General features: G+C 48.0%; 3 protein-coding genes across 5 annotated transcripts; 1 reads left to right on the plus strand and 2 right to left on the minus strand.

Annotated features, from left to right (window-relative positions):
• Nucleotides 1–206: 206 nt before the first annotated feature.
• tmx2b (thioredoxin-related transmembrane protein 2b) lies at nucleotides 207–3,082 on the minus strand. The gene is made up of 8 exons (XM_003972080.3): nucleotides 2,812–3,082; nucleotides 2,339–2,399; nucleotides 2,049–2,162; nucleotides 1,866–1,942; nucleotides 1,684–1,790; nucleotides 1,541–1,606; nucleotides 1,328–1,457; nucleotides 207–1,244 (listed from the first exon to the last, which is right to left on the minus strand). The coding sequence occupies exons 1-8, from the start codon at nucleotides 2,998–3,000 to the stop codon at nucleotides 1,083–1,085; spliced, it is 906 nt and encodes a 301-aa protein (XP_003972129.1). The 5' UTR covers nucleotides 3,001–3,082; the 3' UTR covers nucleotides 207–1,082.
• An 883-nt stretch (nucleotides 3,083–3,965) lies between these two features.
• LOC101070608 (dual specificity testis-specific protein kinase 2-like) lies at nucleotides 3,966–10,921 on the plus strand. Of its 2 annotated transcripts, none has more exons than XM_029851015.1 (11): nucleotides 3,966–4,188; nucleotides 4,485–5,042; nucleotides 6,178–6,299; nucleotides 6,407–6,455; nucleotides 6,571–6,717; nucleotides 6,914–6,996; nucleotides 7,246–7,336; nucleotides 7,507–7,590; nucleotides 7,676–7,762; nucleotides 7,844–7,931; nucleotides 8,163–10,921. In XM_029851015.1, exons 2-11 carry the CDS (start codon nucleotides 4,845–4,847, stop codon nucleotides 9,314–9,316), a joined length of 2,103 nt encoding a protein of 700 aa, XP_029706875.1. In that variant the 5' UTR covers nucleotides 3,966–4,188; nucleotides 4,485–4,844; the 3' UTR covers nucleotides 9,317–10,921. The 2 variants fall into 2 exon arrangements, with proteins under 2 accessions (XP_029706875.1, XP_003972152.2); XM_003972103.3 differs by having other exon boundaries at nucleotides 3,966–4,154.
• Nucleotides 10,922–11,325: 404 nt separating this feature from the next.
• Nucleotides 11,326–17,354, minus strand: LOC101070374 (E3 ubiquitin-protein ligase TRIM39-like). Of its 2 annotated transcripts, none has more exons than XM_011612503.2 (11): nucleotides 17,036–17,354; nucleotides 14,741–15,248; nucleotides 14,480–14,660; nucleotides 13,980–14,075; nucleotides 13,797–13,886; nucleotides 13,500–13,643; nucleotides 13,190–13,337; nucleotides 13,064–13,108; nucleotides 12,937–12,963; nucleotides 12,664–12,839; nucleotides 11,326–12,583 (listed from the first exon to the last, which is right to left on the minus strand). In XM_011612503.2, exons 2-11 carry the CDS (start codon nucleotides 15,244–15,246, stop codon nucleotides 12,215–12,217), a joined length of 1,782 nt encoding a protein of 593 aa, XP_011610805.2. In that variant the 5' UTR covers nucleotides 15,247–15,248; nucleotides 17,036–17,354; the 3' UTR covers nucleotides 11,326–12,214. The 2 variants fall into 2 exon arrangements, with proteins under 2 accessions (XP_011610805.2, XP_029706512.1); XM_029850652.1 differs by lacking the exon at nucleotides 17,036–17,354 and adding an exon at nucleotides 16,575–16,989.
• Between the last annotated feature and the right edge of the window lie 56 nt (nucleotides 17,355–17,410).

Genomic DNA, 17,410 nt, shown 5'->3' on the forward strand with positions numbered 1-17,410 from the left:
CCGTAGTGCTTTCAGATCAAATTTAGATCCATAAATTAACTCTGACGAGGCACTTGTTCCAACTCCTGGAGGTGCCATGAGTGGTGGTGGGCTGGCAGTAAAGTGGTTAGAACCACTGCCTCACAGAAACAAGGTCATGGGTTCTAACCCCAGGAGCACCAGACAGCTCAACACCAGAACATGGCGACAATGACAAGACAATCCACAACACTGGAATCAATCTTTAATCAGTAAACTAACAGATTAGCCAGCAGTGTTTGATCTCCTCTACACTTTAAAAAAACAACCTATTGAGATTATAAAATAAATATTAATGATACTGCATCAAATGCTTGAATATTAACACTCAGTTGCTGTGCTGGACAATAAAACCAAACAGACTACAGGAAAGGATCAGACATCAGTGACAGTGTGAAATCATCAAATACAGATAAATCCAGTGATCAAGCACAGCAGAGGCAGGCCAGGAGCCCCCCCCCCCCCACAACTGCCCATAGGAATGGCACAGAAACTTTAAAGTCATAATTAATAAGAATTAAAAAAACAAAGTAAAAAAAGTGACAAACCAACCTGATGGAATGTTGTATAGGAATATGGAATGAAGGTACAGTAGGTCCAAATTAACAGGCCAGATCATGCACACATGCATACGAACGTATAAATGTCCAATCTTGTTGTCTTTTGCAAAATTAACTGCTCTCGTTTGCTTCGGTGACACAACAGCTGCTGTTAAACAAGCATCAACATCAAAAATTTAAAAACACTCAACAGCGCCGTGAACGCTGCTGACTTCTAAGAGAACATTAGATGAATGAACGGTTAATCGGAGTAATTTGATTAGTAAACGTCGCTCAACACATTCACAGCTTTTTATTTTGATCACCAAGCCCACCGATGTCTCTGCTCTGTGGATACGGCGGTTGCAAAAATGGACTCAGACAGGAAAACAAATATTAAGCTGAAACTCTACCAAGACGGGAGCGAGAAGATCCCACCCAGTGACGCCACGTGTGACCTCGTGAGGAGCAGAGGAAGGAAGAGTGTTTCCACTCACAAGTCCAAGCTGGGGGACAGCGACCGTCCTATTTGTCCTTCTTGGTTTCAGACTCTTCCGCTGTGCTGGGCTCCTCCTCCTCGGGGACGGGTGGGAACTGGGACAGGCTCTCCTTATCGCCTTTGCTTTTGTTGAGCTTTTTGGATTTCTGGTAGAGTTCGTTCAAGTTGAATTCCCGGATTATGTTTTCCTGGAGGTGTTAGACAGGCGGCGTGAATGCGAGCAAGTGCAACAACGTCAGAAAGACTCCTGATGTGTGTTGATCCAACCAACCTCAGTGAAGCTCCAGGACACAGCTCGACCTTTCTTATCCACCTGCGGGCGACGCATCACCTCTTTCCCTCCCTGGAACAACACCAGTGAGGGAAGCTGTTTGGACAAAGGAGAGGTGGAAACCTTGTACCTGCAGGGTAGAATTCAGATTCACACAATCAGATTCCTCCTCAGTTCCTCAAATTAACCCACAAAGGCAAAAAAGGGTCTTACTTTTTGGAAACCTCTCCGTATCGCCCAATGTCCACTTTGCCGAACTTGAGGCCAGTGCAGTTATACCTATGAGGGACAGCAGATGGGGTGAGTGGGTGGGTGACAGACCTTCGACATTGAGGATGAGGCAAACCCGGTCTCACTTCAGGGAGAGATCTGCATAGACTGAAGCAAAGGACTGACACTCTGGAGACCAGTTGGCAAAGAATTCAACGATCCACGTCACACGATTGTCCCTCTCCAGCTCGTCCTGTACACGGAAACAATGATGGTAAAGGACTTAACCTTGGACCCTGGACAAGGCGCCACTCCAGCACATACTCACATCGATGGTTTTGTCACTGAAGTATTTGATATACTCTGGTCCCATGTAGAGCGGAGGCTTGCAGGTCATCAGAAACACTGGGGGGGAAAAAGAAGTCTAAGCACAAGCATGCTGCCCATATTAAATAGAAACCTCATTTCCCCAGGCAAAAACGTATTTGGTGATATTTGTGTGTTGGCTGACCTATGCACAGCGTCAAGTACAGCAGTCCCATCCTGATATCCAGTCTGAAGAACAGAATGACATTGGCCACTTTGCTAAACAGGATGATGTTGCCCACGTGCTGCTCCACAGTGACTGTCAGGAACAAAACAAGAGAGGTCCTTAAATTACTCCAGAGAATAACCACGCATCAGGTAATCCATAGAACTGCCAATGGATTGAACAGTAAGTTTTTATTTGTTCCTACTGCAGATCAGGAATAAACCAATCTATAAAAATCACGCTGCTGCTGAGGGAAAATCGGGACTCACTTGCACGTCTATTCTTCATCATGACGATGGCACTGAGGAACATGAGGATCTCCACCTCTCTCTGTGGACACAAATAGCATCATAAACACTGATTAGACATGGTACTAGCAACAGTGGCACGAAAAGCTCCCTTTTAACGGGAGGAAACCTTGAGCAGGTCGATGGAGATGAGGTTTGTCAAAGGATCAGGTTTCTGCAGCCCGTGACAACAGAACCAAACTGATGCTAAAGGTTTTCTGATCCTGTTCTATCTAAACATTAGCTTAGCTAGAACAAAAACTAGAGCTGCAGAATGAATGACTACTCCAAAAATGCAGGTTTTGGGCTCAATCTCTGGGCCATCCTGGTCCAGGCAGCTTCTAATTTGACAGTGATCTGGCATGTATTCTCTCCCTCGACCGTTTGTCCACGCATTGCCCAGCTAAACTAGCGGATTCACGGACAGTTTAGGACTCTTTCCCCCCCATACAGACCCAGTCAAAGTCACAGGGGTTGCCGTCCTCTCGCTGTGTGGACAAATGTTCGCAGATGCCAGGCGTCTTCCGGACGGCTAGAAAGGCTATCGACATAAACAGCGATGCTACATAGTACGGCTTCAGTAGCCATTTGTACACCTGCGGCAGGTGGTACAAGAAAGCGAACAACGGCGTCAGTAGAGCCATTTTAAACCGTCTATCAGCGAAATGAATAGAAATTTGACCCTGAAAAAGACCCAGTAGCGCTAACAGCCAGTGCTATGTCGCTGATCGGGCAACCGGAAATACAACGTCCCGATGCAAAATAAAAGTTTTAAGAAATAAGTGTCATACGCTATACTACAATAATTGCGTTTAATGAAAACATCCATACCATTTCACTCATGCAGAAGGATGTAAATTTATATATTTTTAGTTACGTGGGTTCTTACCTCGGGAATGATCGCATACATCGACACCTGTGCTTTAATTGTGAAGGTTGAAATTTTCCACTTCCGCGTTGAGGTCAGCCGAGGGACCTTCGCACAGGACAGGGTCGGATTGGGATGTGCGGGTCAACCGGTGGATTTTGTTTATTCCCACATGAACAAAGAAAAACAGTAATTTCTCAATTTCACAATCAACCATCGCTCAGGAGGTCCCTGCCTTTTAATTGCGTCTCTTTTACCTTCAGATTCATTCCTGGCGTTAATTACGCGCAAACACAAACCCTGCACTTATGGGTTAGTTAGCAGATAGAAAAAGATTTGACGTCATCTGACCCAATATTTCCAGCTGTCACCATTGTAATTTAATCACAATTTAATCTGATGTGACACAATTCTGTGTTATAAATGGTGGTATTGTCGTGATGCCACATTGATGTCATCGCCGGGCTTGTGATATATGTATATACAGTATGTCTTGCGTTGTATTATTCTCGGATAGTTCAGGTCAAAAATACCAAGAATTAGGGCGAAAACAAGGTTCAAAACTGTCGTCGTTGATCAAAAAACACCAAAACAAACCCATTGAAACCACCCAGCGTTCCACGTATTATTGTCGTATTCATCAACTTGTAATAATGCACAATTTACGTATTTATAAACTATAAACACCTTGGCTTGTGCGTGAGCGTACGTGCTTGGCGGAGCGCGCGTGCGCTCAGAAGGGGAGAGAGAGACAGAGCGCGAGAGGGGGGGCACAGCGGGAAGTTACTTCCGCTTCTGACCATCTCGATTCTGGGAGAATTCATCGCTGTTGTCGCCTTTAGGAGCGGCCTTGTGGAGCACAAACTGCGGCCGCTCTTCTGCTTCCTCTCCCGGCGCCCGGAGGGTTTCATCGGCTCGGACCGACGTGAGGTAAAGCGTCCGGCCTCCGTCGCTGATAGCCGCGGTGGGTAGCAGCGGGTCCTGTTAGCCGCAGAAACCTTAGCGTGGGGATTAAATTGACGGTCAATTTGCCATTTTTCTTAAACAAAATGAAATGAAATAATAATAGAAGGAACGTCGGAGGGGTTAATCGTGTCGTGGTGCATTTGTAAGCCTGGTTGAGCGGAGGTGGGAGTTTATCCCCGGGGGTGCTAGCCGCGCACGTATCCGTGTCAGAGGGTCTGTTGTGTCGGTCCTCGCTGCACCGTGGGCAGATTGTCCCATTCATGCGTGTTCCTGTTTGTGCCTACACGTTCTCAGGGAGCAGCATGTGGACGCCGGGCTCCGGGCCCCTTGTGCGGTAGAATCTCCATTCTGGGCCGCTTCGACTGAGGGGATGACGGAGACAAGCAGCCATGGACTCCGGAGCATCCGCCAGGCTGCCCAGGAGCTCACATGAACGGTGCAGATGACCTCAGAATGATGACCTGGACCAAGTCGCCGTTTATTCTGCTCCTCAAGCGAAGCCGTGAAAGATCCTCGCCTCCATAAGTCACTGGAGCTGTTTCGGTCCTTCCTGACACGATGGCGGTGGGAAGCGCCACGGCGTTGTCCCTCAGGACTAGTTCATACTAACAAGATATCTTCTGTTCTTGGGGGGGCGGGGGGCACACGAGCAACATGGACTTCCACACAGAGTGTTCCTTCTGTGATCCAGAGGACGGGCTGGAGGAGCCGCCGCTCCACAGCATTCACGCGCCCAACAGGATGCGCCCGTCTTCGTACCGGGCCCTCAGGAGCGCCGTGTCCAGCCTGGCGCGCATCGACGACTTCTTCTGCGAAAAGATCGGTTCGGGCTTCTTCTCGGAGGTCTTCAAGGTAAGTGATGGTTGCCGGCGACGACGGCAGCAGCTTCCGTGGTTCATTTTAACCTTCAAATAATAAGAAGAGGGGTAAAACGTTGTTCTCTTCTCTATGTGGGGCTCATTTCAAGACTTGTTTCATCTTCACTGATACATAAAAATGTCTTTTTTATAAAAAAAATATTTAACTGTGCCACCTCCTGACAGCAGGGGGTGCTGCAGCCCCCTCCCCTGCCCTTGTCTTTATGTCAAGGTTATGGCAGGAGTTCAGTGATGATGTCTTCTCACCTCGTCTCCTCTGTGCTGCTCTTTTTGTGTGGAACAGTTGCAACACAGCAGCACACGCCAGCTGTATTTAATATATATGCTTGAGGTTTTTTTTGTTTTTTTTCTTGCTGTGAGGCAGTTTTGGCCCAGTGGAACTCAGTGGTGTGTGTCTGCTGTAGTCAGGATTCAGTAATGGCCCATTGGATTTGTGCAGATCAGGGGGAGTGATGGGAAATCCACAAAAGCCTATTAGTGATGCACTATTATTACACACAGACACAGTCACAGACACGGCTGCGTGCGCTTGTGGGTTCAGACGCTGGCTGCAGACACAGTTTACCAGTGACTTCTTCAGTCACGCATGACCTCCCTCCCAATAGCTGATATACTGCCATTCTTCACCGATCACGCTAATCCCAGACATCGTTTAAACAATATAAAACAGCTCAGTCTGAGGTCAATAAACAACAATTGGAAAGAGTTACAGTAATACGAGCAACAGCTCATTAAATTGGAAAGTCCAGGCTAGCTGCTAGTACCATCAAGCTGAGAATAGTAAGTTAGCATGTGTTAATTTCTATCTATGCAGTGATCAATAAGGACTATTCTTACTTGATTTCTCTTATAAAGCTGATTAGATTTATGAATATAAATCATAAACATTTTCTGTATAAGAACAGCTGGCTTTCAAACAGATTCTTTTGCTTTCACCACTGCTTTGTTTTCTCATTGACCAACAAGGAAAATGCAGCAGTTATAGCATGTTATGCTAGGTTGGATTGCACTGCCAATATCTGTTGAGTAGCCGTTCCTGTCTTCAGTGCCATTTATCTTTGATTGTGCTGTCACTTTGTTGGACTCTGACTCCTCTGGTCATATTTCAGGTGCAGCATCGGATCACAGGGCAGGTGATGGCCCTTAAAATGAACACCCTGGCCAGCAACAAAGCCAACATGCTGCGAGAAGTGCAGCTAATGAACAGGCTGTGCCACCCCAACATACTACGGTAGATTTCTGCATATGTTCCAAAACAAGAGCACCAATAATTAAAAAAGAAGAAAAGTACACGTCTCTAAAAAAGGGTTGTTTTCATAAATCCATCCTTCTCGTTAGGTTTCTTGGCGTTTGCGTTCACGAAGGCCAATTACATGCTCTGACAGAGGTACCATAAAAACCTATATAGAAAAATAAAGCATTTAAACTCACCATTGTTAGTTCTGAGGTACAGAAAAGAGTTTTTCCCCCCTTCATGTCTGCCAATCTTCCTGTTTTTGCAGTATATAAATGGAGGAAACCTGGAGCAGCTGTTGGACAGTGACCTCTACCTGTCGTGGAGCGCCAGAATTCGTCTGTCCCTGGACATTGCCCGGGGGCTTCACTACCTGCACAGCAAGGGCGTCTTTCACCGAGACCTCACCTCCAAGGTACAGTGTTGACGTTACTGCACTAAGAACCAAGATTCAGCCCGACGTGTGAACAATCGACTGAAAAATAGGCTGGTTTGATGCGTTGACACTAAGGCTCATTAACATCAACAGTCCATCCTCTTTAAGCTGTGAACGTGCGCGCACGCGTCCGTAACGCCCGTAGACGTGTTCTGATTGGACCTTCTCCGTGCAGAACTGTCTGGTACGCTGTGAAAATGGCACCTTCACCGCCGTGGTGGGCGACTTTGGCCTGGCTGAGAAGATCCCCGATTACAGGTCAGTGTGATGAAACGTTCCGTCCTCTCGCAGCCAACCCCCCCCCCCCCCATGAAAGAGCTACATTGACCGGCCCTGATGTCATTCTGATGTCACCCGGCCAGAGAACACTGCCGGCTGCTCAGGCTTGATGAGGCTCATGAGGCTTGTGCGGTTGTTTTATGGTCTTTATTCAGCTATTGAGCAAAGGGGAAGTTGTTCCGTGGTGGTTTGTACGCTACAGCTAAAGCTACGCTGCTGTAATTACAGTGACGGCGCTGGCAAACAGCCTTTAGCCATCGTGGGCTCCCCCTACTGGATGGCTCCTGAAGTTCTGAGAGGGGAGCTGTACAACGAGAAGGTAAATCTATGAAACGAGGGATCAAACGGAACACGTGGGTCCGATGACCTCACAAGTCTAGTTGCTTTTTTTACGTAAAACTCAGATCAGGCTCAGGATTCTGTGTTTGTGATCCAGTCTGCTGCTGTGATGTCAGTGGTTGAGATGTTGGACCTTGGTCTCCCACTCAGGTGGACGTTTTTGCGTACGGCATCATCCTGTGCGAGATCATCGCTCGGATCGAGGCCGACCCAGACATCTTACCCCGGACGGAGGTGGGTGCCGTCGCGCGTCGTGGTTTTTTTTTCCCTATTGCGCTTGCACGAGCAGCTGTTCTCAGGGCGTCGCTTGTGATTTCAGGACTTCGGTCTGCACGTGGACGCGTTTGCCAGGATGGTGGGCGATTGCCCGGCCGCCTTGTTCAACCTGGCCGTCAACTGCTGTAACGTAAGCACGCGTCGCTTGTGGTGGGAGAGGATGTGTGGTGTGGCCGCCGCGCGTACGTGACGCCATCATCCCTGATTTCAGATGAGCGCGGAGAAGCGGCCCTGCTTCGCCGACATCGTCGTGGAATTGGAAGCCATGAACGAGGGGGAAGAGAAGCCAGCTGCACTCGGTAAAACTTGGTTTCTTTGAAGGAAAATAACAGATGACAAACTGGGACTGCTTTGATCTCTTAGCGCTCGTTTTCATCGAATTTATTTTGATCTTTTATCTGCATGTGTTTTAACGATGTGTAAAATCCAAGTTTTGTGTGAGCGGACCAGAAAAGACGCGTCCTGAAGGCTGTTTCGCAGGTCTTTTAGCTCCCACATTCACTCACAACGTCCGTCTCTCCCTGGTCCAGAGACCGCAGAAGTGGACGTCAGCCCGTACCGGCGCCGCAGCTCTCCTTGTTACCCAGGCAACCGCAACCACCAGTCACAAGGCCTGGCGAGGAGTCAGTCGGACGTGCTGCGGCCAGCGGGCTTTACTTCCCCCCACCACGGAACCCCAGCCCGGGTCAACCCGTTCTCTCTCAGGCAAGACCTGAACGGGGGGCGCTGTAAGCTCTTGGACACGCCCAGCAAGTCGGTCATCTCATTGACCTTCACCCTGCCGGCGCTTCGGGACCCGTGCGCCCCCCAACACCTCTGCAGGTCGTTGCCAAGGAGATGCCAGTCCCTCCCCTGTACACCGGAGCTGGGTAGGAGCCTATCCTTGTCCAGGGAGGTGGACGGTCTGGAGCTGGAGGAAGGTGGTGTTAGAAGAACGGGCGCATGGGTGGAAGGTGACAACGGGAGAGACGAGGAAAGGGTTAAAAACGGAATTCTGCCGGGAGACGAAGCCGAGGAGAGAAAGTCGACACGAAAGGAAGTTACCCTGGAAGACGACTCGGGCCTTCTGGAGTTAGGGACGTTGTCTCTGGAACGCTTAGAGGAAGAGGAGGAGGCAAGCGTGCGCCTGACTGAACCTATGGACTGCACCAAGTCTCCCATAGAGTCCATATGTGACAAACCCAGCTCCACTTCCTCCGCTTTCCAAACCAATGGCTGGACACTTCCCGTCTTCAGCGGCCCGCCGTTGCTGCCTCCGCTACCGCGACTGGACAACAACAACCGCTTGGCCGCCATGATGGGCCGGCGCTGCGGCGGGGGGGGCGCGTCCAACAGTTACAGCGAAGGCCACTTCATGACATCAGACCCCGGCGGCACATCCGAGCAGGACGACGCGGTGTCCTGTCCCAGCTGCTGCCTGGTAGGTCTGAATTTCCCCTCGGTGTGCCTCCGCGGTTCTGCTGCCGTGCCCGCCCAACGTCAGAGGGCGTCCTTGCTGTGTCGGCGGTCCTATCGCAACCTGAACGGCCCCATATCCGGCAGCAGCAGCTCCACGCCCACCACCGCCCCGCCGTCCGTCAGAGTCCTGCTGTGCCGCGGCACAAACGGCCTCGGAGGGGCGGGACTCTCGTTGCCACACGAGACGGGCCAGTCCCTGCCAGAAGCCCAAACATATGTGTCCTAGGACGGTTCTGGTGCCGTGACAAGGTTGATTAGTTAAGACTGAAGATCTGGGTCTAGCTTCAGCCGGGGGTGGTGCGGAGAACAAGGTCCCGAGCGCGGAGCCTCATCACCGGCCACCCTTCAGGTGTTCTGGGGTCGCTCCTGTCGTCAGTAGGTTGCGCCGAGGACCCAAACCCACTTAGCTTGCGTGGGAGCTCATCTGAACTCTGGCGCGGACCAAACGAGCAAACGAACCCTGGTTCGGATCGCTTGGAGCATGAATGCAAACGGAAGAGCGGTGAAAATGAGAAGTGACGTAGTGAAACAACCGTACAAAAACAACTTGATTTAAGCAGCCTGTGTAACAATGATGGACAGATGGGTGAAGAAGGAAGGGAAGGGGAGGAAAACAGACAGGAACATACATATAAATGAGTTCTTACAGCTGAAGAGGGTGGATTTCCATCTGTGAGCCGCTGCTTTAGCCTCTGTCCTCCTCTCTTTTGTGTGGCAGCTCTTCTGTTCCTTTCCACTTATCAAACCCGCCAGTGGCTGCTTGACCTTTTTGTTTGATTTGGAACTAGTGTCCGCATCTGCTTCTGTTATCTACTTGTGTAATTTATTTAAACAATTTCTCCATTTAAACACAGCAAACGTTCATTTATTTCCATCACTGCTATTTGGTGGTGTTACGATTGCAGTAAAATCAGAAAAAACATCCCACTTTCAGCGTTTAAAGATGTGTTCATTTTAACATCGGTTAAATCTGGGACCAAAACGGACACATTTCCAGTGAAGTCCTGCCCACAGGTATTAAGGTTCTGGGATTGTGAGGAGCTGCTGTGGGATCTGGACCGACACCCTCACAGGTTTGGACTTCAGCTGCAGTTTATACGTTTTTGAAAATAAGATTTCAAGATTTACACTCTCCCCTTTTATAGCAGCCAGATTTTGATGTGTATGGAAGACTGACAAGCTGTTGCTTAAGTTGTCATGTAAAGTCTATTTTTGCACTCAAGTTGGCAGCACAAGGTGTGTGTGTGTGTGTGTGTGTGTGTGTGTGTGTGTGTGTGTGTGTGTGTGTGTGTGTGTGTGTCCTTCACATGTCAAATATTCAGTAACTTGTATGATGAGGACATGTGATGTAGGTGTGTATATTTATTGGACATTCTGCAGTATGTGTATATCAGCAAACGGTACAGTGAAAAACTACTTACAGGATAACTTGAGTCTTTTTTCCGATGTCAAACTGATTCTTGCAGTTTTTTTTTCTTTTGTGGGCCTGTTCTTACTATTAGACTAGTGCAATAAACTCATAAACAGGTCAAACCTTCTGTTAACAGTAAAGCAAGTGGAAGATTAAATGAGGAAAATGCAGGTGGCACATTCCCTTTAAAGTAACAGAAAAGCTGTTTTTAATTTTAAATTAATGAGTGTTTATGAAGGGGTGTGCTGGGTTGTCACATTGCTGAGTGGTCTTTTCCCCCATCATTTTAAACTGACTTTGGGGAATAACTGTGACCATTTGGGTTATTGTGGTCTAATTTGTGTTCATTTGTTTGTGTTAATGTTACCAGTTTGTTGCTGAAGAGATTTGGAAAATAAAGTCGTGATATGACAAAAGACTTCCTGCGTCAGATTGTAACAACGAAATTCGCCTTTTTCGTCCACAGATGTATAATGGCGCCATCTTCTGTCCGTTTAGAGTAATTACACTTAACACTGGTTAAATCTTCGACCACACACACACACGTGGTTTCCTGCTGCTGTTGCTCGCTCGTACGAGGCTCAAGCTCGGTGTAAATAAAGTTTAACTGGACGCCTTTTATCATGGACGCCTCCGATTATAGCACGAGCCTTCGGGGCGCGGGGGAGCCTGTAATCTCGATGGTAACCACCAGAGGCCGCCAGAGAAACGTATTTTACTGCATCCAAGTAAGCTACTCATTTTATCAATTTATGTCATAATGTCATAAAAACTATAATTCGGGAAGATAAAATGGGTAACAAAAATGAAAGCACAGGGAAAAGTACATGAATAAATTAGTTTTTTACAGCTTCATGATTTGATGAAAAAGTTGATGACAAAGTTGACATGTTGCAGAATGTATTTTGTAATAAAAGGCAACTGAAAGCTTCAATGAAAATTAATTCTGAAATTGTAATAAGAGAAAATATGATCACTGGGTGAGAGGAATCATTTCAAACAAAAAGACTAAAGCTCCTCATACACAGGATTGGTTTGGATTTAATTTTCCCTAACATGACCATATGGCGCATAAATGATCCTTAATTTTAAAACAAACACAAAAACTTATTTCCAGCTGCAGCTTCACACAGAGCATCATGCATAGGCTCTTGCTGGCCACCTACCAATGGAGACTTCTATTAACATTCTTTCCTTTTTCAAGCTAAACATAAGACTCCTGCAATCGTAATCATGTAGAAATAATGCACTTGTTTAAGTTCATACAGCATCGATGGTTCAAAACATGGCTTGGCAGCATTTTAGTAGATGCTAATACTGATCCTGAAATGATGAAAATGATTTTTTGCTTCTATTCAATAACAGCAGCTTCCTGCTGTCACTATAACAAAACGAGCTGTTGACAGTATGTTATGACTCATTCATTTGAACCAGAAGGTCAAAGGTTATGGTCCGGTTTGAAAATACGGGCCGTTATCTCACATATCACTTCAATATGTTTAAAAATATGCTGTTAAAATTGGCTCATTTCATGTTTCTGTCTTGTTTGATGTACATATTTGTCCGGTTCAGTCTTTGAACCTCCCCCCGTCCTCAGAGGAGAAACTGCTAAACAGCTAAAAACTTGTTCCAAATATTAGAAAAAAGATCCAGCCGGTGTAAAACCGGTTCAGAGGAACTATCAGTCAGGCAACGTGCGGCGTGTGACTCACGTCATTCTGTGTTTGCAACAGGACGGATGATCAGCGGCGCCTCGTTCCTTCCCGATTTATTGGTGCAGGGGCTGAAGAATGGATAGATGGTGTCAGGAAAAGTATCTGTGAAGGTGTAGATGAGAACTCTGGCCTCCACGTTGTAGAAGGACACCACCCCCTTCTCAAAGTCCACGTAGATCCCAACTCGGGACGGTCTGATGCTGACCGTCAGGCTGGTCGACGGCTCGGTTCGGAAGGCGTATTCAGTCTGATCGCGCAGACTGAGGAACCAGTAGCCGTGGGCGGGGCTTACGGTGATCTTGCCCTTCCTGTTGACGGATCTGCTCGCCACTCCCAGGTCCCAATCGGACTTCCCCCCAACGTCCACCTGGAAGCAGCACCTGTGAGTGGAATAGTTCTGCTCCCCATCTATTTGACTCCACCCCCGAGCACTGACCTACCACCTACCTCCCAGTAATGGCGCCCCGAGCTGAAGCCCTGGTGGGCCAGCACACACACCACCCGATCAAAACGTTCTGGGTTGTCGGGGATCTGCTGGTGCCGCTCGCCACAGAACACCTGCTTACCGTCCGGTGAGATGAGGAGGCGAGGATGGGCCGTGTAGGGGTCCAAAGTGATATCGGCTGACAGGCAGAGAGAGTTTGAAAGCCATGAAATTCCCAAAGGTTCCGGGACTTTTTCTTACAGCCGGATAGACACCAGGGAGGCTGAGAACCATACCTGCATATTCCTGAACCCTCCTGGTTTCTGCAAACACCAAAGATCACAGTTACCTACGGTTACGTATCGCCCACGGACGCAAGAGTTGGATCATTTCACCTCCAGCCACGACTCATCACGCGCTTACTTGGGTTGGTCCTGGGCGCAGATTTGTCCGACAGGATCCGCTGACCTGTTCACGAGAGAGGAGAAATCGGCTGAACCCAGGACGCCGGTGCGACTGACGTTTGCTTCAAAATGTGACAAGACGTACAGCTTTCCGGCAGTTTCTGCATCTCTTCCTGCATCTGCTCCATAACCTGACCGACGGTCCTGAGAGCGGCCCCTGAGGTCAGTTCGGACTCCACGCACGCTCCAGTCCAGTCCTTTGTCGGCGGGTGTGTGGACAGGCCAGGAAATGTCTGCAAGACGTAAAGTACGTAGACTTACAGTCTGGGAAAAGAGCCTCAATGATATGGAGGCCGTTGTAGGTTGATAAATGAGACGTTTTCATTTTATACGAGATGAAAGAGGGAACGCGGTCGTCCCCCAGACAGATCAACGTCATGACGGCGTTTCTACACCTTGAGAAAGTGCACGTAGTCCTCAGACCGAGTCAGCAGGCTCAGGGCCGCGCTCCTATTCTTCAGCTCACTTATCTCCTCCTCCAGCTCCTTCAGGAGGCTCTGAGCTCTGTGCTCAGCCGCACGCCGACTCAGCTCGATCACCTGTGGAGACAGCGAGGCCGCGCGTTCTTCAGGGTCTGGTAGATTCGAACCTGGCTGCGTCTATTTTGGTCAATTTGATAATAATGCCCTCGACAACAAAGCATATGAAGAGTAATTGAGTGCTTTTCCGCTGTGTTGGAATGATTCGCGTACCTCCAGGACGTCTGCCTGACAGCGCTCCAGGCTTGAGATGAACTTGGAGAAGACGCCCACGGCTCCATCTGTCTGGCTTTCAGCCGCAGCCTAAAGGAGACACCAACCGCCCGCAAAAAAATGGTTCCCTTATTCCCGGAGTACGTTATTATTATGTGTATGTTGATGTACAACAAGGTTCACCTGTATCTCCTCTAAGGATTCTTGTATTTCCTCCACCTTCTTCTCTCTCTCACTGAGGAGATCCCTCAGCTCCGTCTCAGAAATACCCAACTGGGACTTGAGGAGAGAGACAAAGAGACTTATTCTAACAATGGAAATGGACACGCAGCTGTCAGGCAACATCTGGAATGACGCGTCCGTGGCAAATAACCATTTTTAACCAAATTTAAGACAACATAATTGCATTTATAAGCTCTGCATGTATTTTATATCATTGTATTAAAATGTCCAAGAGACACCAGAGACTAGTGCTCATCAACCCAGTCCTGTCAGGCCCATATTCCGTACACCTGCTGTCCTCTGGGACCCCATTTCCCAGAGTTGTCTTCCTGGTGGGACAGATTGACCACTTCCTGCAGACGAATGGTGCCACTCACTCATTTAAAACACTTTCCTATATTTAACCCCAACTAGATGGTTGTCTTCTGGCGACCTTGAGGTCCAAAGCGAGAGGGACGCACCTTTCTGATCTGCCACTCCCTCTTGGCGGGGGTGATGTTGTGTCCCCGGTGATCTGCTTTGTCCACACATGTGCTGCAGATGCAGATGTTGTCAGTGCGACAGAAGAACTCCAGGCCTCTCAGGTGGACGGGACACAAAGGCAGAGGAGGGGACGAGCTGCTCGGACCGCTCAGAGTGTACCTGACAAAAGTGAACATTCGTGATAAACACTCCCCCCCGTGAACGTGAACCGGGCCTGGAAGGAAGACAGTAATGTGTACCGGCGTGGAGGTGGTGTGTGGTAGGGGGGTGGGTCAGCAACTGGACTCTCTGGATGCTGGACACTTCCTGGAGCGTGAGGCCCTGCTGGCGGAGGCATTCTTTGAAAACGCGTCATCATCTCGGCGATGACGCTCTCGGGCATCTCCCCTGGCCTCTGCGTCAGAGTCAGGTGAGACTGGGAGACAGGATCCTTCCCCAACCCTCGTCCGAGCCCTCCGCCGTCCCCTCCTTCCTCCGGACTCCCGGCGGACGCGATGTGCTTGAACTGCTCGGTGATTTCCTTCAAGGTGCGGTTGATGTGAAGCTCTGGACGTTTGCGGAAGGACTCCTTGCAAATGGGACAGAAATAAACACGGTTGCCCCCTCGTCCTCCGTCCCAGTAGGACGAGATGCACCTCTGACAGAAGCTATGTCCACATGGAGTCGAGACGGGGTTCTCGAAGACCTCGAGACAGATGGAACACGTGAACTGATCCTCACACAGAAATGCTCCAGCCAGCGCCATTACTGAAAACACAAAGAGGGCGATGAGCCACACACACACACACACACCTTTATGAAGCCTCACGTCTCCCTCACTGGGAAGAGCAGGCGTGGAGCGCTGTGGGAGTGGAAAGGAGGGGATCTCTAGATCTAGATCTGACCTCAACAGGTGCTGCAACCAGGCTCAAAATGGCAGCTGAGCCAACAGCCAAGAGCTCAAAACCCGTCTCACTTTGTAAGGATGTTTAAATAGAGCCCATCGTGGACGTTAAGGCGTGTTTAGGATCATCACCCATCTGTGGAAGTCATCAGGTGGCCTCTGCTTCCAGAATCTGCTTCCTGATCTTGTGGATCCACCCACTTTAAGACTCTAGTGGTGGTGGTGCTCTTTTCTTTGTTCTCCAACCTCGTTTGGGTTGATTTAATAGAGCTTTGAGATTTACTCCCAGTACAAATCTCTGGGGGTTCCTCTCTTCTGCAGGGCGCTGCGAAAATGTGAGTGTGTGCTCATGATGGTGTTGACATGCGAACCGGGAATGACAAACAGTCTTTTCACAAGATCAGGAAATTCTGGCCTGGTGGGAACATTTAGATTCCATCTGTCTAACACGTCAGCAAGTTCACTTTAAAGAGTAAAAATGAAGAAATCCATTAGTGAATAAAAACAACCCGCAGGGCAATTCCCCCTCTACTGTTCATCCTCTCCATTAGCATTATTGTTGCTACTTTGACAACCCAGAAGATCATTTTAACACCAGCAGGGTGTATTCTCATATTCTCACATGTTCGCGGTAAGTGGTGGATTTCTGTCCAGACTATTTCAATTTTTCTGTCACAAGTAAAAGGAGAGTGTATTTAAGCCAACTGAACAACAATCAGTCATTTAAACGAACTGTTTAATAAAAATAACTAAATAGATCAAATTACTGAACCTGCATAGATTTTCAAACTCATTAATAACAACGTCCCCCAGACTAACTCACAAAGCTCAATATTGTATGTGGCCCACATATTAAATTAAAAGAAATATATACAAATCTTTGAATATTAACTTGCCATTTAATGAGATAAAAACATTTTATTTGAAGTAATTACTAGAACGATCATAATTACCATTAATCCTCTCAAACGTGGGATAAAATCTGTTTGTTTCGCCCCTTGAAACTATTCCAGCAATGTGACTTAATTTTGATAAATTCATTATCGCCTTAATCTGGTGATTGTCAGTGAGGATAAAAAGGAATAAATGAAAAAAAAAACTAACATGCATGGAAAACGTCTATGTGGGCTGTGAATCATGCAGGTACAGGAAGTGTGCAGGACGTTTACGGGCAGCGGTGCGTCCCACACCTGCGTGAATGCAGAGGTTAAGATGGCCTCTACGCTTCCTCCCCAGGGCTCAACATGCCTCCAATCCTGCCTCGGCTCAGATTCAACGATTAGAGACGTTCACGTTTAGAATCAGCCACTACCGCCCTGACTTGTTCTGGTCTGCTGATATTTGAAGGAACAGAAGCCAGAGTGAGAGGAGGTCGTTTCTAAGCAGAACCAAACACATCTGTGCTTGAAATGACCCAGAAGTTGCTTAGCCACAACTAATTGTTATATTTTAAAACATCCCTCTGCAGATAAACCTGCATTTCATATTATGGAGACAAAACTCAGACCGACCTGGACTTGTAACGAGTCACGTAAGCTCTGATAAACCTGTCACAAGTGTCTCCATGTGGATTCACTCCACAGCTGTTTTAATGGTAACACTAACTCTTGATGGCGCCACAGAGACGTTTTTAGAGGAATTAACATCTTACCTTGTCATAAGGGCAGCAATAATTCCCACAAGTGTGTGGAAGCAACTGTCGAGCTGTGAGCTTCCTGCTGCCACTCTTCAACGCTCACATTCCTGTTCAATCTCAGCTTCCTGTCTCGTCATTGTGTTGACGTCTTAAACCCCTACCTGCAAGGATTATCCAATCCAACCTGCTCGACAGGTGTAGCCGCACAGCAACACGGCTTCTTTTAAACAATCACGAAAGTCGCAAAAGACAGTCCCGGAGAAATTTACATAAAAGGTTTAGTCTATTTTTGGAATCCCAGCTGCTTTGGGCTTTTTACAGGTTTCTGTAGAGCTGGAATTAAAAATAAAACCCACAGTTCAAACACAAAAACCTGCCAACAAAGGCTGG

This window comes from Takifugu rubripes, chromosome 17 (assembly GCF_901000725.2).
Source record: "Takifugu rubripes chromosome 17, fTakRub1.2, whole genome shotgun sequence".
Classification (NCBI taxonomy): Eukaryota; Metazoa; Chordata; class Actinopteri; order Tetraodontiformes; family Tetraodontidae; genus Takifugu; species Takifugu rubripes.